The 25,605-nt window shown below is 42.5% G+C and overlaps 2 protein-coding genes across 4 annotated transcripts in view; one reads left to right on the plus strand and one right to left on the minus strand.

Moving 5' to 3' along the window:
* The window catches only part of MTREX (Mtr4 exosome RNA helicase), a 97,364-nt gene extending 80,710 nt beyond the window's left edge, over nucleotides 1-16,654 (minus strand). The window contains exons 1-6 of the mRNA XM_075932456.1: nucleotides 16,397-16,654; nucleotides 15,530-15,667; nucleotides 10,924-10,990; nucleotides 6,780-6,842; nucleotides 6,155-6,267; nucleotides 4,966-5,140 (exon numbers count right to left, since the gene is read on the minus strand). Coding sequence (XP_075788571.1) covers nucleotides 4,966-5,140; nucleotides 6,155-6,267; nucleotides 6,780-6,842; nucleotides 10,924-10,990; nucleotides 15,530-15,667; nucleotides 16,397-16,500 — 660 coding nt within the window. The 5' untranslated portion in view covers nucleotides 16,501-16,654. The remainder of the gene's footprint in view (nucleotides 1-4,965; nucleotides 5,141-6,154; nucleotides 6,268-6,779; nucleotides 6,843-10,923; nucleotides 10,991-15,529; nucleotides 15,668-16,396) is intronic.
* A 65-nt stretch (nucleotides 16,655-16,719) lies between these two features.
* Nucleotides 16,720-25,605, plus strand: part of DHX29 (DExH-box helicase 29) — a 45,159-nt gene continuing 36,273 nt past the window's right edge. Inside the window, exons 1-5 of one of the 3 annotated variants that reach the window (XR_001369342.3) lie at nucleotides 16,720-17,081; nucleotides 19,589-19,662; nucleotides 20,906-21,019; nucleotides 22,356-22,485; nucleotides 24,939-25,078. Coding sequence is in view for 2 of the 3 variants with exons in the window: in XM_014581743.3 (XP_014437229.1) it covers nucleotides 16,892-17,081; nucleotides 19,589-19,662; nucleotides 20,906-21,019; nucleotides 22,356-22,485; nucleotides 24,939-25,078 (648 nt within the window). In the remaining variant the exon portion in view is untranslated. The remainder of the gene's footprint in view (nucleotides 17,082-19,588; nucleotides 19,663-20,905; nucleotides 21,020-22,355; nucleotides 22,486-24,938; nucleotides 25,079-25,605) is intronic. The other 2 variants (XM_014581743.3, XM_006139548.4) reach the window with 2 other exon arrangements.

A 25,605-nucleotide genomic window follows, 5' to 3' on the forward strand; every position in this document is an offset into this window, starting at 1 on the left:
GGATTACTTAATACCTGTAAAATATGGAGACAAGAAATCAGCTATTAGAGTATACAACACACACTTTTCTTGCAGATATAACTGATTAAAAATACTGTCTTTAATGACAGGTAGAATCTTCAAAGGTCTCAAAAGAAGAGTCCATCAAACCAGTCCGCACCATGTTAAAATACCATTTGCAATGGCTTTTTTGACAAGTGGGAAGATTGACCTTTGAGGAATCTTGTGACTTCTCTAAAAACAGAAGAACTGTTTGCTGACATATATGGTTAGAATGTACCCAATTGCACTCCACAGAAAAAGAGAAGAGGTGAAGAGGCCACATATAATAATTAACCTAAAAATAGTATATGGATGTAGTATGGACACAGATTAGACGCTCACAGAGAAAGCCATTTCAGAGCAGAGGGCTTTTTGGACTAAGGTAAAATTTCCCTACACTTCCACAGAGCACGTCAGGACAAAATTAGGCTGTCTCCTGTGAATAAAAAAACAAGGTGAACTGAGATGTTCAGATGTTCTTCCTGAAAGACCCAATTAGATGACACCACTAAGGAAAACAGGAGCTTCATGGTAAGATCCATGCATCAACATAGTCTAGACCAGTGTTTCTCAACCTTTGTTTGTGGTGAGCCCCTACTTGAAAAAATGTGTCCCCTTGCTTTAAGCTGGGGGATGGGCTTCAGAAAAAACACAAAGCTGCTGCTGCAGGCTGGAAATGTATAATCTTTACACAATAAGAAGCAAGCCAGACTTCCCCAGACAGAAGAAACAACAGGGATGTGAATCCACTTCTGGAACCACAGTGAAGCATGAGAGATACTACTGAAGTAAATTCTTAATGACTTGACTGGCCATGAAAAAGATTGAAGGATCATACGTCTAGAATAAAAACTTACCGTGCAATTAGGCCCACTACCTAACGTTTACTAACAGTAAATACGGAAACATTACCATTAATCTGCAGCTAGCTGAGAAAAGGAAGAAACTGTGATAGTTGAGGCCACATCGCTCTTTTACAATCTAGTTCTAAAAAAAATCCATACTTTAGAAAGGAAAAACATGCAGCCCTATTAGGCACTGCTTTCCAGAAGTTTCTTAAGGCTGTGCAGTTCCTGGGACATCTTTAAAATGTGAATGCAAAAATCGTTTCAAAGTACAGGTTGAACTGAGTGATTGGGCAACAAAATGGCAAATGAAATTTAATGTGGATAAGTGTGAAGTAATGCACATCAGGAAAAATAACCCCAACTATACGTACAGTATGATGGGGGCAAATTTGGCTACGACAAATCAGGAAAGAGATCTTGGAGTTATCGTGGACAGTTCTCTGAAAACTTCCATGCAGTGTGCAGCGGCGGTAAAAAAGACAAATAGGATGCTAGGAATTATTAGGAAAGGGATAGAAAATAAGACCCAGAGTATTTTACTGCCCCCTGTATAAAACTATGGTACACCCACATCTTGAAAACTGTGTACAGATGTGGTCTCCTCACCTCAAAAAAGATATTTTGGCCTTGGTAAGGGTTCAGAAAAGGGCAACTAAAAAGATTAGGGGTTTGGAACGGTTCCCATATGAGGAGAGGTTAAAGCAACTGGGACTTTTCAGTTTAGAAAAGAGGAGACTGAGGGGGGATAGGATAGAGGTCTATAAAATCATGAGTGGTGTGGAGAGGGCCGATAAAGAAAAGTTATTTATTAGTTCCCTAAATAGAAGAACTAGAGGACACCAAATGAAATTAGTGGGTAGCAGGTTTAAAACTAATAAAAGAAAGTTCTTCTTCACACAGCGTGTAGTCAACCTGTGGAACTCCTTGCCAGAGGAGGCTGGGAACTATAATAGAGGTTAAAGAGAAGCTAGATAATTTCATGGAGGTTAGGTCCATAAAAGGCTATTAGCCAGGGGATAAAATGGTGTCCTTGACCTCTGTTTGTCAGAGGCTGGAGAGAGATGGCAGAAGACAAATCACTTGATCATTGTCTTCGGTCCACCCTCTCTGGGGCACCTGATGCTGGCCACTGTCGGCAGACAGGATATTGGGCTAGAAGGACCTTTGGTCTGACCCAGTATGGCCGTTCTTATGTTCTTATGTAATATGGGACCCAGGTCCGGCAAGACCTGTGGTCTGGAAAGGCCATAGATGTTACTGGACCAAAGAGCCCAGAGACTAGGAATGGGAGCCAGCTTGGAGACACATGGGCTGGAGAGTCAAAGGGAATTAAAACCAATAGTAAAAGGTTTTATAGCCATATAAATAGGAAAAAAACAATAAAAGAAGAAGTAGGACCACTAATTACTAAGGATGGAGTGGAGGTTAAGGATAATCTAGGAATGGCCCAATATTTGAACAAATACTTTGCTTCAGTCTTTAATGAGGCTAATGAAGAGCTTAGGGATAATGGTAAGTTAACAAAAGGGACTGAGGATAAGGAGGTAGATATTACCATATCCGAGGTGAAAGCCAAACTTGAACAGCTTAATGGGAGTAAATCGGGGGCCCAGATGGTCTTCATCTAAGAATATTAAAGGAACTGGCACATGAACTTGCAAGTCCATTAGCAAACATTTTTAATAAATCTCTAAACTCAGGGGTTGTACCATTTGACTGAAGAATTGCTAATATAGTTCCGATTTTTAAGAAAGGGAAAAAAAGCGACCCGGGTAACTATAGGCCTGTTAGTTTGACATCTGTAGTATGTAAGATCCTGGAAAAAATTTTGAAGGAGAAAGTAGTTAGAGACATTGAGGCTAATGGCAATTGGGACAAATTACAACATGGTTTTACAAAAGGTAGATCGTGCCAAACCAACCTGATCTCCTTTTTTGAGAAAGTAACAGATTTTTTTAGATAAAGGAAATGCAGTGGATCTAATCTACCTCGACTTTAGTAAGGCATTTGATACAGTACCACATGGGGAATTATTGGTTAAATTGGAAAAGATAGGGATTAATATGAAAGTTGAGAGGTGGATAAGCAACTGGTTAAAGGGGAGACTACAGCGGGTCATATTGAAAGGTGAACTGTCAGGTTGGAGGAAGGTTACTAGCGGAGTTCCTCAGGGATCAGTTTTGGGGCCAATTTTATTTAATCTTTTTATTGCTGATCTTGGCACCAAAAGTGGAAGTGTCCTAATAAAATTTGCAGATGACACAAAGTTGAGAGCTATTGCCAATTCAGAAAAGGATCGGGATATCATACAGGAAGATCTGGATGATCTTGTAAATTGGTGTGATAGCAATAGGATGAAATTTAATAGTGATAAGTGTAAGGTTATGCATTTAGGGATTAATAACAAGCATTTTAGTTATAAGCTGGGGACACATCAGTTGGAAGTAACAGAGGAGGAGAAGGACCTCGGAGTCCTGGTTGATTATAGAATGACTATGAGCCGCCATTGTGACATGGCCGTGAAAAAGGCTAATACAATCTTGGGATGTATTAGGCGAGGTATTTCCAGTAGGGATAAGGAGGTGTTAGTGCCATTATACAAGGCATTGGTGAGACCCCATTTGGAATACTGTGTGCAGTTCTGGTCTCCCATGTTTAAGAAGGATGAATTCAAACTGGAACAGGTACAAAGAAGGGCCACTAGGATGATCCGAGGACTGGAAAACCTGTTTTATGAAAGGAGACTCAAGGAGCTCGGCTTGTTTACTTTAACCAAAAGAAGGCTGAGGGGGGACATGATTGCACTTTTTAAATATATTAGAGGGATAAATACCAGGGAGGGAGAGGAATTATTTAAGTTTAATACCAATGTGGACACAAGAACAAATGGATATAAGCTGGCTAGTAGGAAGTTTAGACTTGAGATTAGACGAAGGTTTCTAACCATTAGAGGAGTGAAGTTCTGGAACGGCCTTCCAAGGGAAGTAGTGGGGGCAAAAGATCTATCTGGTTTCAAGATTAAACTAGATGGGTTTATGAAGGGGATGGTTTGATGAGATAACAGGATCTTGGTATCTAATTGACCATTCATTATCAGTGGGAAATAGGTCATTGGAGGGATGATAGGAGTTACTATAGAGAACTTTCTGGGTGTCTGGCTGATGAGTCTTGCCCACATGTTCAGGGTTTAGCTGATCGCCATATTTGGGGTCGGGAAGGAATTTTCCTCAAGGGTAGATTGGCAGAGGCCCTGGAGGTTTTTCGCCTTCCTCTGTAGCATGGGGTACAGATCACAGCTAGAGGATCTCTGCATCTTGGGGTCTTCAAAGTATTTGAAGGCTTCAATATCTGAGATATAGGTGAGGGGATTATTCTAGGAGGGGTGGGTGAGATTTTGTGGCCTGCACTGTGCAGGGGGTCAGACTAGATGATCATAATGGTCCCTTCTGACCTTGGAGTCTATGAGTCTATGAGTCCTGGCTGGGCCAGGAATTCCCAGCCCTAGCCAGGAAATCCCCAGCTGCAGCAGGCCCAGACTGGCAGCCCTGGAGGGAGACTCTTGGGAAGCTCTGGGTGACAGGGGTTTGTGTGGCCAGGCAGCCCTGGCAGGAGAATCCCTGTTGGCAAAGGGGCAGGCAGTGCCTGCAGAGCTGGCTGTGTCAGGGCAGCCTGGCAGGGGAATCACCAGCAGCAGGTGAGTGGCAGTGGGGCACTGTAGCTGGACAGCATTAGTGGGACAGCAGCAGGGCGGGGAGCCCGTAAAAGAGGAGCCAGCAGCAGGATAGCCAGCAGAGGAGAATTAACCAACAAACTCCCTGGTCCCCAGGGTCCCTCAGGTCCCAAGGGTACCAGATGAGGGAGATCCAATCTGTAGTTAATTCCCCACTCAATAATTAGAGAAGAAATTGAAGGCAGGGGAGGCTGTGATGACAAAGGGAACATAAAATGCTTTGTTGTTTTTTTTTTTTTTAACATAAAACTATTTCTATTTCAGCCCTCAATAGCATGGACCAAAAATACTCCAATAGGGACAAGGAAAAGTAAAAGGACTAAATATTAACTACTTAAAACATACCTCTGTTGTCATAACAAGACAAGAAGCTGTAGGATTAATGGTGACATCCCCAGTCATCAAACCAACATCCTGAAATTCTTCATACATCTCACGATACTTCTGGTTACTCAGAGCTTTAATGGGACTGGTAAATATCACACGCTGTTTCTCCCGCAAAGCCAAGGCAATTGCATACCTACAATATACCATTAAAGTACATGGGAGACATTTACATCTTTCTACCCTTCCATAACCTTCCATGAGAAGTAAAATCAAAAAAAGAAAATTGGTAACAAAATAGAAAGCCTTTCATTTATTGGTTACCAGCTTCAATTTATTCCAAGCTGGTAGAATTTATCTATAATTGCCAAGAAACATCGTAAGTTACAACTGGCAAATTAGATTACTTAAATAAGTTAAATAGTAGTGACCTGACATTATAGACATTTCATAAAGAAAAAAACGTGAGAGAAAGTATTAAATGTGAACAAAGGCTGAGCTACTGTTTTATCTCAAGAGGTGCTCTCTCTAGCTAAGGGTAGAAGCTCTTATTCCAAAACAAAAATATAGGGGGGAAATTTATAGAATGGCTTCCTATGTCCACATACACTTTCTATGGTTAAATAATAATAGACATTGGCCTATAATAAAGTCAAACCAACACACCTCTCTCTCTCAAAAAAAAACACCACAATGATTTTACTATAAATTATAGCCTAGGGACAGAAAACAAAGCACGGTGATTTTCTAAAGTCAGTCAACCTGAGGAATGAGATGCCAGGAATGCTGGGAAGGCCAAAATTGTAACAGGGTTTAAAAAGGAACCAGGAAATAGAGGAAAGGTTTGTCTATGGCTACTAGACAAGATGGTATGGGGCATCTCTAGACTTTGATCGCCAGAAACTTGCAAGTTGACATATGGGATAGATCACGTGGCAATTGCTAGGGCTGGTCCCTCTGAAGCACTTGGCACTGATAACGGTGAGAAGACAAGATGGATACTGGGTTACATGGATCATTGTTTTAATCCAGTATGGCTGTTCCTATTTAAATATCTGTGTTGCAACAAGTATTTTCCTTTCATCCTACATAAATAACATTAACAGAAGGAGACTGTTTACTTTTCCCTTTGAGTCTAACATATAGTTCAGCCAAATTAACAGGACGACCACCACACTACTCTTACTAAAATTATCATAAAATTACTTACTCTGCACACACAGTTTTGCCAGCTGATGTATGAGCCGACACTAAAACAGACTGATTATTATCCACACAAAGAATGGCTTCTCTTTGAAAAGCATCAAGAATGAATGGATATTCCTAAAAAGAAAAAAAAAAGAAAAAAAAAAAACATCCTTCATATCTTAATGTTGTTTTCCAGATTGACCTAGTGAGCAAATAAAATTTTGTAACTAGTTACCATCTCATTCCACTTGAAAATAGCATAAGAGGTTTTTTTTTAATTTAGATTAACTTATTTTTATACTTAAGTTTAAGTGTCTCAACCAGATCCTTAATTCATATAAAATAGCAAATCTAGGCCTTTATATGGTCAGTTTTTGTATGGGGTCTGTTACAAAAAATCAGAACAAACCCATTTATACCACTGGAGCGACTGAAATGAGTGGTAGAAACCAAACCAGAGCAATCTCTCTACCTAGCTCCAACCAAAATTACATGAAAGACAAACATTCATCTACTCATTCAGGACACAGACCAGTTTTTAAAAGACTTCCATTTACTTCCCTGCTACTGGTAGGGCCCATTTCTCCCCATATACCTACTTATGGGCTACAGGCTACAATTTTTTTTCTTTTAAACGCATCACGTACCTTTGCAGCTTTTCCACTTCTCGGCTTGAGGGCTACAAAGTCTTCATTTGCAGGAAGTGCAACCTGACATACATATATGAAATACAAACAGTGGGAAAATGTGTTAGAAAGCTTTCCAAAAAAAGCAGCTCCTTGGCATCTACTCAATCCAAACATTCTCCTGTAATGCAGGGCTTTTGGATCTAATCGGTGGTAGTGGAGGAGGAGGGAGAAAGGGGGGGGGAGGGAGATAACTGGTGCAATCACAGCTGTGAGTGACCAGTAGAAGCCAGGACATTTACAGTCACAGTTCTTTAGCTCTGTGTGAGAAAGGGCATGAGCGAGTCACCCTGCAATGTGGAGCCAAGATCAATGAACTCCGGCAGGCCTACCAGAAAGCAAAGGCAGCAAATAGCAGGTCTGATGCTACGCTCAAAACATGCTGATTTTATAGAGAACTGGAAAGAAACCTAGGTAGCAACTCCACAACCAAAGCCCAGGATACTTTGGATAGTTCTCAGAGAAAACAGCCAGAAATCTCCAGGACACAGACACAAGTTGGTGAAGAGATTGAAGAGGGCCAGGAGATGAGGGCGAATCTGGTGACAACCTGTGTGCCCAGCAGTGAGCAAGTGTTCTCAAGTAACAATGATTGCGAGGACGTGTATCCTCAACTCCCTGTGAAAACAGCAATGACAGCTGGACTTTAGCACAGTGTGAAGTTTTCAAAGACAAAGACACATGTTTCCAGGAGTTTTTATTTTCTGTTAAACCCACACCAAGCCATCTGGCCATAACCCTTTGGTTCTATGGGAATGCCTAGCTCAAAAGCAGGGAAGCAAATCCAACTCTCAGAAATGTCAGCCCTCCTCATTATCAAAGTGGTTCCTCAGAGCCTGCCTGATATTGATGGCCACCCTATGCACTCCTCTGACAACATGAGTGTCTGGCTGCTCAAAGCGTGTGTCAAAGCACTGTGCCTTTGTGCTCCACCTGCAAGCAAAAACTTCATCCTTACTCTCACAGAAATCACATAAGCAACAGCATGCGGACGCCACCATCACTTTGGGGATATGATCCTTTAAAAAGTCCAGCCTGCCCCAGAGACACCGCCATCTCCCTTTCAATCTGCCAAAGGCATGTTCAATAACCATTCAGCAGAGGCTTAACTGGTTGCTGAACCACTCCTTTCTGCCATTCAAGTGCCCTATGTAAGGCTTCATGAGCCAGAGCTGCAAGGAATAGGCTACCTCACCTAGGATTGCTATAGGCATTTACACATCTCCCATTGTAAAATCCCAGCATTCAGCCTTCTGTACAAGCCACTGTTCCTGGAGATGCGTGCAACATAAACCTTTCCAGACCATCCCACAATTATGTCTTTGAAATGTCCACGGTGATCCACAAGCACCAGAAGCACCGTGGAGAAGTACTCCATATGGTTGATGTACTCAGAGGAAAGGTGAGAAGAAGCAATAATGGATGGGGATGTACTCCCCATCTATTGCCAACACAGCTAGGAAAGCCCTCTACAGCAAAACCAGCCAATACGTCATCCACATTTCCCAGAGTCACAGACCTGTCCATCAAAATGCAATTTATCATCTCACGTGCTTGCAGAAGTAGTACTGCCCCAGAGGAAGGCCTGACCACTCCAAACTGCTGACAGAGGCTGCGCTGGCATCCCACCAGCTCCATCCTCACACTGCCCTCTGATATAGACACAGCAGCATGCGTGGGGGGGAAGGGGAGGCAGGATAGGGATGTTACATTTTGATTAATGAACTAATCGACTAGTCCATGGGCTTTCCATCAACTAGTCAATAAGGACTAGCATGGAGTTCCACCTTTGACATGCACAAAAGCCCCATCAGGAGTTCTTGTGCATTTCAAACACTGAAATGCACAAAAGCTCCTGCTGGGGATCTTGTACATTTCAAAATTGGAACGCCCCAGCCTCCTCTCACGAAGATGGAGGGAAACTGCTTTTAAGCCGGCTCCCCTCAGGACCCCTCTTCCCCCCACTGGCTGCCTCTGATAGTCAACTAGTTGCTTACATCCCTAGAGGAGGGATAATCAACTAGTCGATTAGTTGCTTATCGGATAGTCAACTAGTCGATTAGTTGCTTACATCCCTAAAGGGAGAGAAGGCAGTTCCGTGGGAGCCAGTATGTGTGGATAGCCGGATTGGGAGGAGGTGGCTCCATAGGATCCGGTGCTTGTGAGGAGCTGGCTCCCACCTCCCACCCCCCTTTGCTCCTGCTGATAGAGTTACATTAATGACACAAGATGAGCAGCGAAAACAGACAAGGAGTCCTGTGGCACATTATAGACTAACAGATGTATTGGAGCATAAGCTTTCGTGGGCAAAGACCCACTTCATCAGATGCAAAGTGGGTCTTTGCCCACGAAAGCTTATGCTCCAAAGCTTCTGTTAGTCTATAATGTGCCACAGGATTCCTTGTCACTTTTGCAGATCCAGACTAACATGGCTACCCCTCTGATAAGTGAAAACAGACTAGTTTTTCGCACCTTCTGCCTATCATGCATGTAACACAATACTATTTTCTACAAAAGTCTTATGTAGGTCTATGCTGAGTTGACAAGTTCTTTCTATCTCCTGTACTATTCTATAGTATCATCTAGAAATGCTAAAAATATTTTTAAAAAGTAATAGTTAAAAATCCTAGCGGTTATATGCACTGTAGGCTGGCTTCCCAAACTCTTACTGTGCACTGGCTTTCAGCTGCTGGTCCCGCTTGCAGAGAGCTGGCTGCTGCTGCAGGCTGTGCAGTATGCAGTTGGCTTCCAGGAGCCTGGCCAGCAGCCAGGAGCTAAAGCGTGCTGACAGGGCAGAAGAGTTTAACCTCTTACATCCCTAGTATCATCATGCACTGTTGGAAACTTGAATGATTTTGGGATCTATTTTCAATGCAGAGCCATAGCAGGGGTTGTTGCTAGTACTCAGCGTGAGCTAGGACTAAGACAGCATGCCAGCCTGCTGGCTCTTTCAAAATCCTTTAAATGCAGAGCTAGAGCAACAGCAGCCAGCACGAGCCAGAACCGAAACAGCATACCTGCCCACCAGCTCTCAAAGTCCTTTAAATGCAGAGCTACACTGGGGGTAGCTACTGGGTCTGGTGTGAGCCACGACTGAGCCAGCCTGACTGAGTGCTGGCCCCCAAAATACTATAAATGCAGAGCCGTGGGAAGGAAAGTGGGTGCATGTAGCTGGTAGCATTAACCAATAAGCATTTGCTTATTGGTTAATCGTTTAGCCAGATACACTATTACATCTATAGTTTCTATGGTCAGCTGGTTTCTTACAAGTTTAAGAACAGAAGTGGGTTGAGTAAGCACTGTATCACTGAAATGGATCACCATTCGCAGTGGATGCATTCCGGGCACCCACTGCAAATGGCGAAACCCATGAATATTGGGGCCATGGCTCCCACCCCCCCAGTGACATCCTTGTGGCTCCCAAATTCACTGCAAGGGCTAGGAGCTGTAGGGAACTCACTGCGGCTCCTGAAAGCCATGAGAAACTCACTGAAGTTACCAGGAGCTGCAGTGAGTTACCCGCAACTAGCAAACTAACCACAGCTCTAACTCACCGTGAGGGTTGGGAGCCAGCGAATTCCCCATAGCTCCTGGCCCCCACCATGCCCCCTAGGCCCAGACAGGAAACACCCACAAATATGCAGAACCACAAATAGCAATTCTGTGAATTGCAAGGGTCTCCTGTACAATCTAATTTAGAATTTGAGCACTTAAGAAGGGCATTTTCACTGTTACAAAGAACAAAATCATTATGAGCATTCAGTAAGTATTCACATATAATGATGGAAGATTGCAGACGAAAGGCCATGTTGAAATGTAGAGTACAGAAATACCCAAACAAAAAACAATCATTACCAGGGCTCGACAAATAATGCAATCTACTCGCCCGTGGCAACCCGGAAGAGCAAGGTTTGGGCAATCTGTGCATGCGCAGATCGCCGGACAGCGTGGCTGGCGAGCGGGAATCACGATGGTTCAGCGAGCCCTGATCATTACAGTACAAAGATTAAGAAACATCTCTAAAAAGTTGTAACTCAAAGGTGAGAGACAAGAAATTCATATAAAATATCTGTACACATAAAATAAATGCTGTCATGGTGCTCACCTCATGTGTACAACCTTCAACAGTCTCAACAGCTTGCACTTTTACTTTTGGCATCAGGTCTGCTAGACTAAATAAAAAAATATTAATTAGTACTATTAAATATACTGAAGGCATACCTCTACATCTCATTTCTACATCAATAAATTAAATGATAAAAAAAATGACATTATGACAGAGGGAACTGCTACCAAAACTACTATAAGGTATCAATATTATTAACGTATATACTTTACTTACCAATTTTGGATTTGCAACACTATTTATAAAAGGAATTATATAAATAAAAAAAAGTCCTTATTCTGTCAACACAGCAGTGAGCATATGCTGAAAGCCTCTTAAATAGTCTTCAATACGGATTAAAGCAAAGTATAAGCATAGTGTGTATTGCAAGGAGGGATCTGAAAACAAGATTCCTCTCTTGATTTCTGAAAGTGACTATACCTCAGAAATTAAACTGCATTTCAGGCAACAGCCTGAACTGAATCTGGCTAGCTTCTTTGCTGAGCAGCCTGTCCCACTTACGGTGACAAAAAGGGAACACCTCAACAATGTGACAGGCAATGTAGGCTAAGAGAAAAGGCACCAGACTGAGAACACAAAATGTAGTAAAAGCTCCAACATGGACTTTCTGCCCTTGATCAAATCATAGGCATTCTGCTTTAGTTTCTCTTCTTTAAAATGTGAGAATCATTAAGTATTTTTGATACTGCTACATTAATTCTTGCAAAGAATAAAAGTTTTAAAATTAATCAAAATGCATGCAAAACCCTTCATTGACCTACTCCACTGGAAAAAAAATTAAAATGTTTGCAGCTATAAATAGATCACTGCACCAAAGGTCTATTTAGTTGTTCCCCTAAACCAGTGGTGCATAACCTTTTTTAATTCGCAACCCCCACTGCCAATGGCTGGGCCCAGCCCATAGCCAGATCAAAGCACCACGCAGCCACCAACAGCCGGGCCCAGCCCCCGGCCAGCTGGATCAAAGCGCCGCACGGCCGCCAATGGCTGGGCCCGGATGGCCGGACCAAAACGCCGCACGCAGCCAGGCCCAGCCGCTGGCTTGCCGGATCAAAGCGTTGTGACTCCCCAGAAAGACAGCCACAACCTCCTTGGGGGTCGCAATACACGGGCTGCACACCACTTTCCTAAACCAACAGGCTGCAAAGACCAGAATGAATCCTCGAGTTAAAAAAATTAGCATGTACTCCTAGGGATGTTAAGAAGCAGGTATCTGACTAATTGTGTAGTCAATAAAATTTTTATTGACTTCATGATTAGTCGATTAGAGAAGATGCTCAGTGCCAGCTCGCATTGGGTCAGGAAGTGACTCCCCGCTGTGGCTTTGCAGTTTATATGTACTAAGAGCCGGGCACCCTTCCTGCCTTGCTTTTACTACATTTAAAATGCAGAGCCACAGTGGGGTAGGTTCCAGACCTGGCGTGACCTGGGTCCAGCAGCCCGTCTGCAGGGGGCCCCAGCAGGGAGCCAGGACGCCTTGCGGACAGGGACTGTTGCCAGGTCAGCTCTGTTGCCAGAGGGGACTCTTGTACATTTCAAAGGAGAAATGTGCAAGTTCCTATCGACTAGTTAAGTAGTTGATGGAAATTCCTTCAACTAGTAAATTAACCGCTAGTTAACATCCTTACCATGGACAGGAGCTGCTTCATGCAGAGATTGCTTCATGCCCCCTCCACCCGTGCTGCAGCCCAGGGCAGCGGTGAGGGAGAAGAAGTGTCATCATGGAGACAGTGCTGGGGAGGGAGGGGGATAGCTTTTATGCTGGCTCCCCCCAACCTTGGATCCTGCTTTCCCTGCCTTGCTCCTTCTGATACAGAGGCAGCAGGGAGAAGGAAGAGGGAAATGCAAGTAGTTGACTTGTCTACTCGCTTACATCCCAAGTACTCCCCCCCCAAAATCCATTCTCAAAGTCTCTCAGGTCAGCAATAGGCATTGTTATTTGATTATCAAGAATCCATTATACTTAAAAATGGAGGCGGGAGGCACAAAGATCCACGATCATTAATATTGGCTCTGACCTCCCAAATTTGCTCGGATACAAATTCTAGCCTGCTCAGAATACTCTAATTTTATCCCTAGCAAGCACAAAGGAAATTCAGTCTTAAAAGACCTCTATCCACTTCTAGATCCATGACAAGATCACAGGTCGTCCGCACTATTCATGACTACGACCATCCATTATCTTGTCTATCAGTGGTGGTAAATCTGCGGCACATCAGGATAATCTGATTGTGGGCCGCAAGACATATTGCTTATGTTGACCACTGCTCCCATTGACCACAGTTTGAGGTTCCCAACCAATGGGAGCTGCAGGAAGTGGCAGCCAGCATGTCCCTGTCTGCCCCATCTGTCCCATTGGCTGGGAATGGTGAATTATAGCCATAGGGAGCTGCAGGGACCAGTCAATGTGGACTGTCAACATCAACAAAATGTCTCACAGCCTGCAATTAAATTACCTTGATGAGCTGCAGGTTGCCCACCACCACTCCATGTAGTCTCAATGCTCTTCAGAATACCATTTTCCATCATTCACAGACAACGGTTTGTTTCAATAAGCTGATGTGGCAGTTGCCGCCTTGTGCCGCTCTCATTTTCCAATACCTTTCTATAAAACACAAGCCACAAGTTCATCACTTTTAAGGGGGCTTCTATCAATAAACTGGGCTTGTAAGGAAGTAGTCAGACAGACAACTACCCTGATAACTACCTTATCAGGTAGTTGAGTTGACTACTTGCTTCCCCTCCCTTTGCTGCCTCTGTGTCAGAGGCAGCAAGGGAGGGGGGGGGACAGGAACCAGTGCTGGGGGAGCCAGCTTAAAAGCTGGTTCCCTTCAGCACCATCTTCACAGTGCAGGGGGAAGGGCTCAGTGGTCCCAGCCAGAGCTGGTATGAACCAGTACTGCTTAGTACTAGCTCGCGTTGGCCCTGGGAGCTAACCCTGATGCAGCTCTGCCTTTTAAATGCAGTAAGAGCTCACCATGCTTTTACTACATTTAAAAGGCAGAGCCACAGAGGGGTTAGCTCCCAGGGTGGCTTGAACCAGGACTAAGCAGCCAGGCTCCTACTACATTTAAACTGCAGAGCTGTAGCAGGGGTAGTCAATGGAAATTCCATAGACTATTTGATTAGCTGATTAACCCCAATTTAACATCCCTACAATAATCTGTTGATCAATTTCCAATTACAACACTTATTAACCACCATTTAGACCTCATTAGCTATTTGTGTTTGTTGTAGTCATTACCTGTAGATCTATTGATTATAAGATGTCCAGTGTTACTATTCCCTCAGAGAAGCTTCAATTATGGTTGTTGGTTAATAGCAGTTAACTCATGCAATTAATTCAAAAAAAATCATGAATAATTGCTGTTTTAATCACACTAATAAACAACACCAATTGAAATGTATTAGTTTTTCTACAGTTTTAATGACAACATAGAATACAAAGTATATAGTATAGTACATCTAATTGACATGTAAAAATGATAAAAGAAATAGTATTTTTCAACTTACCTCACATAAATATTGCTGTGCAATAGATCTATTGTGAAGATGCAACTTACAAACGTACTTAACACTCAAAAAAATATAAAGTTCAGAGCTTACAAGTCCATTTAATTCTGCTTAATTTCTGAACGCAGTTATTTTCCTACATAATTCTTCATTTGCAAATCAAACCTTCATGGCAAACAGATTGCACTACTATACTAGTATTTTTCAATTTCCGTTATTTCTTTTTTAAAGTATAAATATTTGTAATATAAAAAAGTATAAAGTGAGCACCATACACTTCATTGTGTTATAAGAAATTTGACAACATAAGCAATAGAATACTGATTTCTAAAACATTTTTGAACAGCGAGATTAATTGCACAATTACATTTTTTAATCACTTGACAACCGTAATTTCTTGCCCACAAAAACTAATGTTACTATTTATATTTTTGTAAGATACCATATATGTGTTTTGTTAGTCTGTAAAGTGCTACCAGACTATTAGTAGTTTTTAAAGTTTTTCCTGTTGCAGACTAATTTGGCTACCCCTCTGAAACTTTTAGTCTCTAAGGTGCCCCTTAAGGATGTTAACTAACGAATAATTTACTAGTCAAGTAGTCGATGGAATTTTCATCGACTACTTAATAGGCACTTCAGCATTCCTCCTTTGAAATGTACAAGCGCCCCCGCTGGGGCTCTTGTACATTTTAAAGGAGGAACGAGGAAGCCGCATGCAGCCCAGGATCAGCAGGAAGTGCCGCTGACTCCGGCTCCACATGGTGCTTCTGTATTGAAATGCACAAGAGCCCCTGGGGCTCCGTTCAGTGCTGCTGCTTTGAAGTACCCTCTCTTCAAAGGCAGCAAATGGGAAGGGAGAGGAATCAAGCATTTGCTTATAGGATAGTCAACTAGTCCTTACCATCCTTAGTATGACTACTTACCTCTTTAATAACTTTCCAAAGCTTTCCCATCAATTTAACTAAAAACATATTTCTTTAAATAATCCTAATTCTAGAGCTTCAATTTGTGATATAATTCAGATGATATTCATAGCAAACACTGTACCTATAGCAAATAAACTAATTCTTACTTAATATCTTCTGAAACATCCTCTATCTTGGTTTTCTTTCCAAAAGTGGCATAATCTGTGCTATCAATCTCTGCTTCTCTTTTGGTTTTCCCTGGGATGTTCGTAGTGCCTGCTGGAGATTTGCCATCTGAGCGTTTCCTACGATGCAAACAAAACATTAGATTTCAGGTTTGCCTTTTAAATAGCTCTGAAGGAGGGGCTGGCTCAGCTAGCTATAGTGGCATATAGCTTGAAAACCCGTATTCATGTAAAATGCTGGTTCAAAAAAAAAATCCCAACTAGCTTCTAGAAAATGCTAAACCCACCTCAAACTCAGGAACCTGGAGGAACAAACAACAAGGAATTCTGTGGCACTTTAAACACTAACGTGTATTTGGGCATAAACTTTTAGGGACAAAGACCCATTTTGTGAGTCTTTCTTAAGCGAATACACAAATAAATGTGTTGGTCTTTAAAAGTGCCACAGGACTCCTCCTGCAGATATCGACGAGCACGGCTCCCGGCTGACACGCTGCTCGCGGAGCAGATCACAAGCGGTCTTGGGAAGAGACTATGTGTGTGTACCGCACTGTGTGTTCTGCGGCCAAAATCCAACACGGATGTAAATCTCCGCTAACCCCGCCGCGGGCAGAGGCCGCCTCAGCCCCCAGTCGGACACAAACATGGCCTAGGGCTTCAGTACGGCGGGCAGGCCACGTGCAATCGCCGCATCTCGGCCCCCGCCATGGCGACGAACCGCAACCCCGTCCCCAGCGCGTGCGGGCCGACGTTGGAGGGGGAGGGTTACCCCGAGAGCAGAGCCACGGCCCGCTCTCCGGCACGCGCCTCCTGCTACCTCAGCAACGGCCGCGCCGCCCAGCCCCTCACCCAGCCTTGCCGGCAGCCTCGGCCGCTTTGCCCTTCTTGGCCCCAGCGGCGGCGGAATCGTCCTCGAACACGCTGAACAGCTCGTCTCCAAAGGCGTCCGCCATTGCCCCAGCCTGTCCCACAAGGCGGCGCGCGCCTGACGCTGCCACTGCGCCGGAAGGCGAGAGCGTCAGGCGCGAGCCGAGCTAGCAGGAGCGGGGAGGAAACCCCGCAACACCGCCTCCGAGAGCTATTCTCCCACAATACAGCGCGCGCTCAGGCGGCAGCACTCCCATCATACACCGCGGCGCCATCCGTCTCCAAACGTGACTATTGACGGAAGAGGCGGCGGAGGACATAGAGCCCGGGATTTCCAGCAAGTGCCGGCCAATCGGAGTCTTGCTCCTAGCGCTGCGTGAGGCTCTGTGGTACCCGGATGTAGGCGAGTCCCTCGGGCGCTGTGGGGCCGGCCGGCTGCGTTGCCTGTGCTGAGGCGGCGACCCTGCTGCGTCCGCTATGGGCGGCAAAAACAAGAAGCACAAGGGGGGCGGCGCGGGGGCCGGCGCCGTTCACGCCGCTGTATCCGCGGCCACCGCTGCTGCCAGGGCTAAAGCGGCCGCCGAGTCTGGAGCCGCAGGAGAGGCTGCGGGCAAGAGACCCGGCCCGAGGCCGGCCCCGGTATCCAAGGAGCCACGCGTCAAGCAAGGTAGCAATGACGGGGAGACCCTCCTCTCTCGCCGTCCCTCTGCCCCTGGCGCGCCGCTCCCTGCCCCCCACGGCGCGGTCACCCTCTGGTCTAGGGCGCGGAGGTGCAGTCGGGAAACGCATTAGGACGGGCTTAGTCAGTGTCGCTACTGGGAGCTCCCTGGGCCCGGATACTGGCCTGGGCGTCTGCTCTTTTTATGCTTCATTGCAGCAGGGTCAACGCCGAAATCATGGGCTGGATACATGGGCTGAAAAATCAGGATGCTTTAAATAAAAAATAAACGTTGTTGGTGGGATTTGCCTTTGTGGTTGAGATTTCCATCCACAGCTATGAGAGCTCAATCAACGACTTAAACAAAAGTTGAGATTGACTTATAAACACTGAGGTATAATCAAAGGAATTGAGAATTAGGGAAGAACAACAGTCTCCGGTACCATATGAATTGTCTGCACTGTGATCGCTAGCAGTCGGTGTTCTGTAGCAGCAGCATCGAAGTGAGACCACTGCACACCCATCCCATGTGGCATTACACAAGTGTCACTGTGGGCAGAATTTGGTGCTGAAGTAAAATTTTCTGATGAAATGTAAGAAAGACTAGTATCCAGTTTACTTGCCACAAACTGTGTTGGCCTTCCAGGATTCATAGGAGTAAAAGAGCAGTAAACATTTATTTTAGTGAAATGTGCAGATTTATTTAGCTGGATAGTTATAGGTTTATATTGCTGTACTATCTAAGCACCTTCTGGTTAAAAATATAAGTAATATCTTGTGGGGGGGTTTCTAGCTTTTAAAGAGCTTTTTTGTGAAAGAGTATCTCTATACATATGAAATATGTGATAGGAAAATTAAATACATTTGGCATTTAGTTCTGAATATGGCTAGCTCTGAAGTGGTTCTTATCCCTTCAGAAAGTGAGTTCCAGTCAAATTCCACTACTTGTCAAAGTTTAGTAATCTATATACATGAGTCTTTTTATTAGATAATATAGAACATCACAGAAGCAAACTCCAGTGGAGCTATGGCTAATCACAGATGGCCACAGTTACCTTAAACATAGACTCAATTCAATGGGGAGCCAAGTTCAGAGAGCAGAACATTAGAATGGGAATCCTGACAGCTTGTAGGGATGTGAATAGTTAACTAGTAAGCATCTCCCTAAATGGTTACTGGTTCCAATTGACCGGTAGGTAACCTGTGGGGGCTGGAGCAGCTTCCTACCTGCTGTGGGTTTGTGGGCCAGCAGCCAGCTGAGGAGGTGCGAAGGGGGTGTCCTGGGGGCTGCCCAGATCCACTTTAATCGATTTACCAGTTGGACAATAGATTAACATTTAACTGGTTAACTGATCAGAATTTTGCAGCCTAGTAGCTTGTGCTGTTATGCAGACATGCTGATGGCTTTTGCATTTTGAACGAAATACATACAGGGAGAAGATCGCTCTACATAATATATATGTAGCACTCTACCAAATTCATGGTTCATTTTAGTCAATATCACAGTCATAAGATTTTAAAAATTGTAAATTTCATTATTTCATGTATTTAAATCTGTATTTTCACTGTGGTGTTATTGTTGGGCTCCTGATCTAAAAAGGAGTTGTGGGGAGGTCACAGAGTTATTGGGGCTGGGGGGGTGGTACTGCTACTCTTACTTCTGTGCTGCTAGTGGTGGCAGCACTGCTTTCAGAGGTAGGCAGCTAGAGAGGGTCAATGTTGGCTGGAACCCCACTCTGAAGTAGAGCTACTGAGCTGGGCCCTCAGTAGCCACCACTCTCCATCCTCCGAGCTCTGAAGGCAGCAATGCAAAAGTAAAGTGGATTCTATGTGTATTGCCCCTCTTCTGCATTGTTGGTGGCAGGGTGCTGCCTTCAGAGCTGGATGTCTGGTTGAACAGCTGCTGTTGCCCACGTGGGCAGCTCTGAAGGCAGAACAGAAGAAAGGGTGGCAGAATTAGAGCTCCCTTGTGACCCCCCTCCCCTGCAATTCCCTTTTGGGTCAGAACACCCACTTTAAGAAATACTGGTCTCCCCTAAGACAGGGGGATAGTAATGGGTAAAAACACACAGCAGACCAGATTACTGGAGAGACCAGATTTCATGATCCTTGATGAAATTTTCATGGCTGTGAACTTGATAGGGCCCTATCTATCTGTTAAATCAACTGTGGAATAGGGAAGCAAACAGAAAGTGTAATCCAGAAAATTATAACACTAGAAATCTTTGCCAGAGGCAATATGTGTCTACCAAACAATATAGAATTGCAGTAAAACCATCTGCTTACAAGATGTTTGACAATTTCAATTGCAGTAAGTTGTCTACTGAGAAGTGTATTCACAACCAACTAACAAGTAACTAAAATAATTACTTAAGGGTTGGAAATGTCCATCTATTTATTGGGGGGCAAAACCCTTCTATTTCTCTATTGGTAGGACTTGTGTTCTGCTTTACATTACATGAATATGCTAAGCAAATAGGAATGTAATTTAAATTATGTTTTTACTGAATTTGCAGGTCCAAAAACCTACAGTTTTGGTTCTACGCCTGATTCTAATGCTCCTGCAAATCTGGATAAATCTATCCTTAAAGTGAGTATTTCTTTCAAGAAAAGAGCAGCTTCATTCTTCCTAATATTTTCTTGTAAATTTATTTTTTGTTATTTAGTCTATAGCACACAAAAGAGTACTGAACTCTAGAAATTTGCAGACTTCTGTTCTGTTGAGTTTTATGGGAAGGGTGGAGCAATTTCAAGAAAACAGTCAAGGCATTAGTATTTTCATCACGAGGAAACTATTTGTTCAAAAATAAAATTCTGTGAACCTGAAAATATTTTATCTCTAAACTTAACTTTGGTGTATTATAAAATATATTTTATGCCAAAGTGCTGGGCAAAACCAATTTCTTTTCGTGGTGGGTTTTTAATAAGATTTTAGACTTTTTGACAAACTTTATGACTGTGGCAGGGTTTTGTTACTTATGTAGGATCTAATCCTTTTTTACATAAGGAGTTTCAAGAAGATGATAGATAAAGGGCATTATTTCTTCAGGAGGGCCACGTTCTTATTGTTTGAAACTGCCTCTGCTATTTTTTGGAGCAAGAGTATAGTATTGTTTTGTACATCTTTAAGACCTATTGTATGTTGGGATAACTGACAGGTTTGGGGTTTTTTGTCTCTTGGGGTTTGTTTTGTTTTCCCTTGGTCAGAAGGATACATTTGTCTCCTATTCTCATGAACAAATCACATTTCCCAAAAAGCAAAATAACCTCTCTTTAATGAAAAAAACTTTCTCTACATTTAGTGAAAAAAGTGAATATTCTCTCTTTTGAAAAGTTATGCTGTTCTCTATCTTGCACAACAATATGTACAGTATAAGAGGTTTCATAGAATAGGAAAAAATTGGAAAAACAAGGAGGCTTATAGGTGAGGAGTCTTCTACTTTCCTTACCTCTTTTTTTCCTATTTGTTTCTGATATTGTAGTGATAGAAATGTAGCCGTGTTTGTCTGGTGTAGCTGAAGCAAAATAAAGGACTATGTAGCACTTTAAAGACTAACAAGATGGTTTATTAGATGATGAGCTTTCGTGGGCCAGACCCACTTCCTCAGATCGAATAGTGGAAGAAAAGTGACTATTTTCTTCCACTATTTGATCTGAGGAAGTGGGTGTGGCCCACGAAAGCTCATCATCTAGTAAACCATCTTGTTAGTCTTTAAAGTGCTACATAGTCCTGTATTTTGCTTCTGATATTGTTGTAGTATTCTTGTAGTGTACCTTAGTTTATATCTCTAAGATTTTATTTAGTTTATAATGACTAGTATCTCTCTCCACAGGTAGTGATTAACAGTGACTTGGAAAAAAGGATTATTGGAGTAATCAATGAGCACAAAAAGCAAAATGATGACAAGGGAATAATTTCTAGAAGACTCACTGCCAAAAAATTACAGGTAAAGTGCAATTTTTCCCTTGAGAGCAACATTTATTTGTTGCTAGTAAATAGGTTACTCTTCTGTCACTTTCATTGTATTATTTGGTATAAGTCAAGTTTTCTCATTTTACAGTCAGTGTTTCCTGTAAGCTGTGCGCTTGTGCGGCTGCTCAGGAGAGTTTCAAATGCCACCCAGCTGATTAGTTGTGAGGAGTCCACAGTTAGGATTTTTTGTTTTTGCAGGTAGTGCATATTCATACATACCTCTGTGTGCATAACATTTATTCTGCACATGGATGGAAAGAATCCGCACATACATTGAAAAGATTAGAGGGAACATTGTTTGCAATACCATATACTTTTATAGAACTTTTAAAAATCTTGTATATCAAATGGAATTGGTCAGTTAAATGTACTCACCAATGGAGGTCAATAGTGAAGTTGCTTGGGTATGGGATGAAATAAATAATTTAAATGGAACATAAAAGGACTTGAAAACTCCAGTGGTGAATAGAAAACTCTTCTTGTCAGGTATGAGTAAACCAACTATTTTTCGGAATTTAAGATTTCATTTTAAGAAGTTCCAGTTTTTATGATAAGACAGCCTTGCAAATGTAACCAGCTGCAGTGTTATCCTGAGCGTGCATACAGATCTAGTGCCTTCCTTGTTGCAAGTCATATCCCTGTATGGAGCAATAACATTGTCAAGTAACATTATTTTCATGCTTGGAAATGCAATTGGTTCATTGAACTTTCTCTGGAGAAGAACACTGAAATAGAGGACACTGAGGGGAGGGGCGGATTACCAGAGACTCTTCCTCCATAACAGCCAGTAGACTGTAAAAAAGAGAATGGTTGTTTCCTCCCCCCCTTGCTAACTAAGGAGCCCTGATATGAAAGTGGGGAAAAAAACACCCATTCCTGCTCCCTTCTAGAAGATTGATGAGAGTGATGCTCCACCTCATCAGATAAATCATAACATAAAGCTGGAGTCCCCATGCAAGATGTAGGGTTAGAACTCTCCTCTTTCCAAAAGCTGGGGGTGGCATGGAATTGTGCTCATCATACTTCTGTGTTTTGGATCATTGAAGGAGATGCCCACTCTTGTTTCTCCGGTTGGTTAAATATGTGAACATATTTTAAAAAAATATTTAAATGGGGTTTAATAATAATTTTAAATAGTAAATGTTATTCAGTATGTTTCCTGGTGCATGAACCGTTGAAGTTTGCATCTTTTTAAAACTAAATTTCTAATATTTTAAACATTGTACAAATCTTTTTCTAAATTGGAGGGTTTTTATTTCCCACAGTTTAAATATTTTTTTCTTAAAATATGCTTTTATCTTTATTTGTAGGATGTATATATGGCTTTGCAAGGATTTTCTTTTAAAACTGAAGACATTGAGGAAGCTATGAAAAATACAATTTTGTATGGTGGTGATCTTCACTCTGCACTTGACTGGCTATGCTTAAATCTTTCTGATGGTAAGCATCATGCCTGAGAAGTGACTTAGGTACTGAAGTTTTTTGAATCTTTTGTAACCAATATCTATTGAGGTTTTGTTTAGCAAATGACAGTGTACATTGCTTATTCTTAAAGAGCAACAAGTCCTCTTTTTCCATTTTCTTTCACTAGCTGTACCATTAGGCGTTCTCTAGCAAAACTATTCCCATAATGGTATAGAAAAAGACATGGTGGTGAGGTAATAACTTTTATTGGACCAACAACTTTTGGTGAAAGAAGTTGGTCCATTAACATATTACCTCATCCACCTCCTGTTTCTCATAATCTGAAACCAACAGGGCTATGACAACACTGCAGATGGTATGAAAATATATTCCTTTTGCAAATTGAAGATGTGCTCTGCAGCAGAGAAATCTTAGCACCTAATGTCCCTCGCCAGGCTCAAAGGAAATTCATTAAATCATCCATGTATACATATAAAAATCTCCAAGAAGGCCTCATTATGATGGGTGGAATTGCAGAGTTCCCCTTGTGACTGTCACCTGGTGTGCTGATCATACTACTGAGCCCACCTACCTGCCCCCTGGAGTGCCCCTTATGGGCCAGAAGCTCCAGTCACTTCAACTCTGTGTCTTTGCTGGGAGAAGACAGTCCCCAGCAGAGCAACTCAGATGCAGAAGTAGCTTAGCGCTGGGAGCACTCAGTTATAGGGATTTGACAGTATCCAAGAGCACGGTTGTCAAAAGGTGCCAAAACCCCAAATAAATCCATCTTTCTCTCTCTCTCTCTCTCTCTCTCTTAAAAGTTTTAAACAGAGTAAGCTCTTAAACGTGTTCTCCCCCCTTTATCAATGAGAGATCTGCGCAGTTGTTGCTTCCCCCAGGTAACAATTATTTATACTGCATTTGAAAATAAACAAGTGTTTCATTTAAATATAAAAAATTAGGATTTAAGTGACTGTAAGTGAAAACAGACAGATCAAAGCAAATTACTAATCTAAAATAAACAAAACACACCACCTAGTCCTTATTCTAGGTAAAGTTCTTCAAATTAGAGCTGATCTTTTCTCTGGCCTGGGTATAACAGCTTCTTGTGTATTTTCTTAGGGTGGAGAAGCAGTTTTCAAAAGGCAGCTGAAGATGATCATTAATTTCTCCCCATTCCTTAAATAGAATTTCCCCAGGGTAGGAATCCTTTATTTTATCCTCCCTATTCCAATGGAAGAATACCAAATTCAGGATGGATTCCAGCATAGATGGCATGGTCATTAGCAGGGCTCCACAAATAATGCAATCTACTCACCCATGGTGAGGTTCGGGCCAGGTTCGGGCAATCTGCACATGCACAGAACGATCTGCTCATGTGCAGATCGCTGGACAGCATGGCTGGCAAGCGGGGCTCGCCGCGGTTCGGCGAGCCCTGGTCATTAGTCTTTGTAAGAGCAATTGCAGTTTGTGCTTATGTGACACAGAAAACCATTTACGGATCATTGCCTTGCACATCAGGCCATTGAATACCACTAGTGGCTCTCACTAGACATTTTAGATTGGTAAGCAGGTTTAGAGTTTATATTTCTAACCGTAACATACAAGAATAATACATGCACACAAATAGAATATACACATTCAGGTGATCACAAGCTCTTGTTTTGCATAAAGCATATTTGAGATGTATATTCATGTTTAAAACCATATTTCCATAAAATATGGTGGTCAAGTGTCTCACTCATATTCTACAGTTGCCTTTAAAGATGTGAATTATAGGTTTTAACTAGCTGGAGTTACCCGTCGGTGTTGCTCGGGAAAGGTGATATAACTGAGGTGAGGAGCCTGAGGGAAGGGAGCCAGCCACGCGCCTGCCACCGGCGCCCAAGCCCACCCTCTGCTTCCTTGTCCCTCCTCTGGCCTTAGTGAGTGACTGTCCCTGCCGCTTCCCCCCGCACTGCCAGGCTCCGTGCAGCCCCTGGGAAAAGGTGTTGGTCTCTCATCTCTTCCCTCCCACAGGACCTTAAAACCTTCTCCCAGATGAAAGATTATCCCATGCAAAGTTTGGTTGCGGTAGCTCTTATAGCGTTCAAGTTATTAGCGCACAAACATTCTCCTTTATATATTAGATTTAACCCTGTTATAAAAGCAATAATAACCACTGTGGTTTGGAAGTGCTACATAGTTTAACAGTTTATTTCAATAGGATTAGTAATTTAAAACCATGTACCTCAGAGTTGCTACTCTTTCTAGCGGCACTTTGGTCTTTCTGCCTAACTTTGGACACACTATTTAATCTCTCTGCTTCCATTGATTCATCTACTAAGTAGGCATACAAACAGATATCAGCATCTGCTCAAGTGAATATCAAGACCTGAGTTTGATTCAGTCATACATGGTGTTTGTTTCTTATTTTTAGTTTGCACCTCGTGCTATTGAAAGTATCTTCAGTTATTTTTCCATGATCTGGATTTAATTTTATTTTAAAGATGCATTACCTGAAGGATTTAGTCAGCAGTTTGAAGAAGAGCAACAGAAACCTAGAGCAAAATTTCATTCTCCTGTGCCACTAAATGAAACTCCCCAGTTACCAAACAACAAGAAGAAGGAAGATTGCCCCGAAATAAAGGTAATTTAAGGAATTATGGGAAGATGTTTTCAAATGGTTAAACTCCCCATGACTTGGAAAAGAGTTATGTCAACATAGAACGTTTTTTAAAATCCCATCCAATGTGTTCAGTAATTTAAAATATACAGAAGGATTTCTGTTCCCTAGAGTGGAATATTTGTAAAAAATGAAAGGGTTATGAAGTTTCAGTGGTAAAAATTTGACTTGTTGGAAAAATACCAAGTCCCAGTTCAGTTAAATCTACTCTGCAGACCCCACAACCCATTAATTCTGTTTACTACAGCTGTAGTTTGTAGAACAGCACATAACACCTAGATGTCAATTTTATTGAATTGTGCCTACATAAGTTTGTCTCTGTGGTTTAGGAGTCCAGTACTGCAAGTTGTTAAACCTTAATCAAGATTCCCTACATAATCCTCTTTTTCAGTTTTCCCCCATAGTAGTTGTAAAAATTTTATCTCAATATCAAAAAAGTGTGTGTGTGTGTGTGTGTGTAAATATAAATTGTGTGATATTTTGCCTGATCT

Source organism: Pelodiscus sinensis, chromosome 6 (assembly GCF_049634645.1).
Source record: "Pelodiscus sinensis isolate JC-2024 chromosome 6, ASM4963464v1, whole genome shotgun sequence".
NCBI classification, from domain to species: Eukaryota; Metazoa; Chordata; order Testudines; family Trionychidae; genus Pelodiscus; species Pelodiscus sinensis.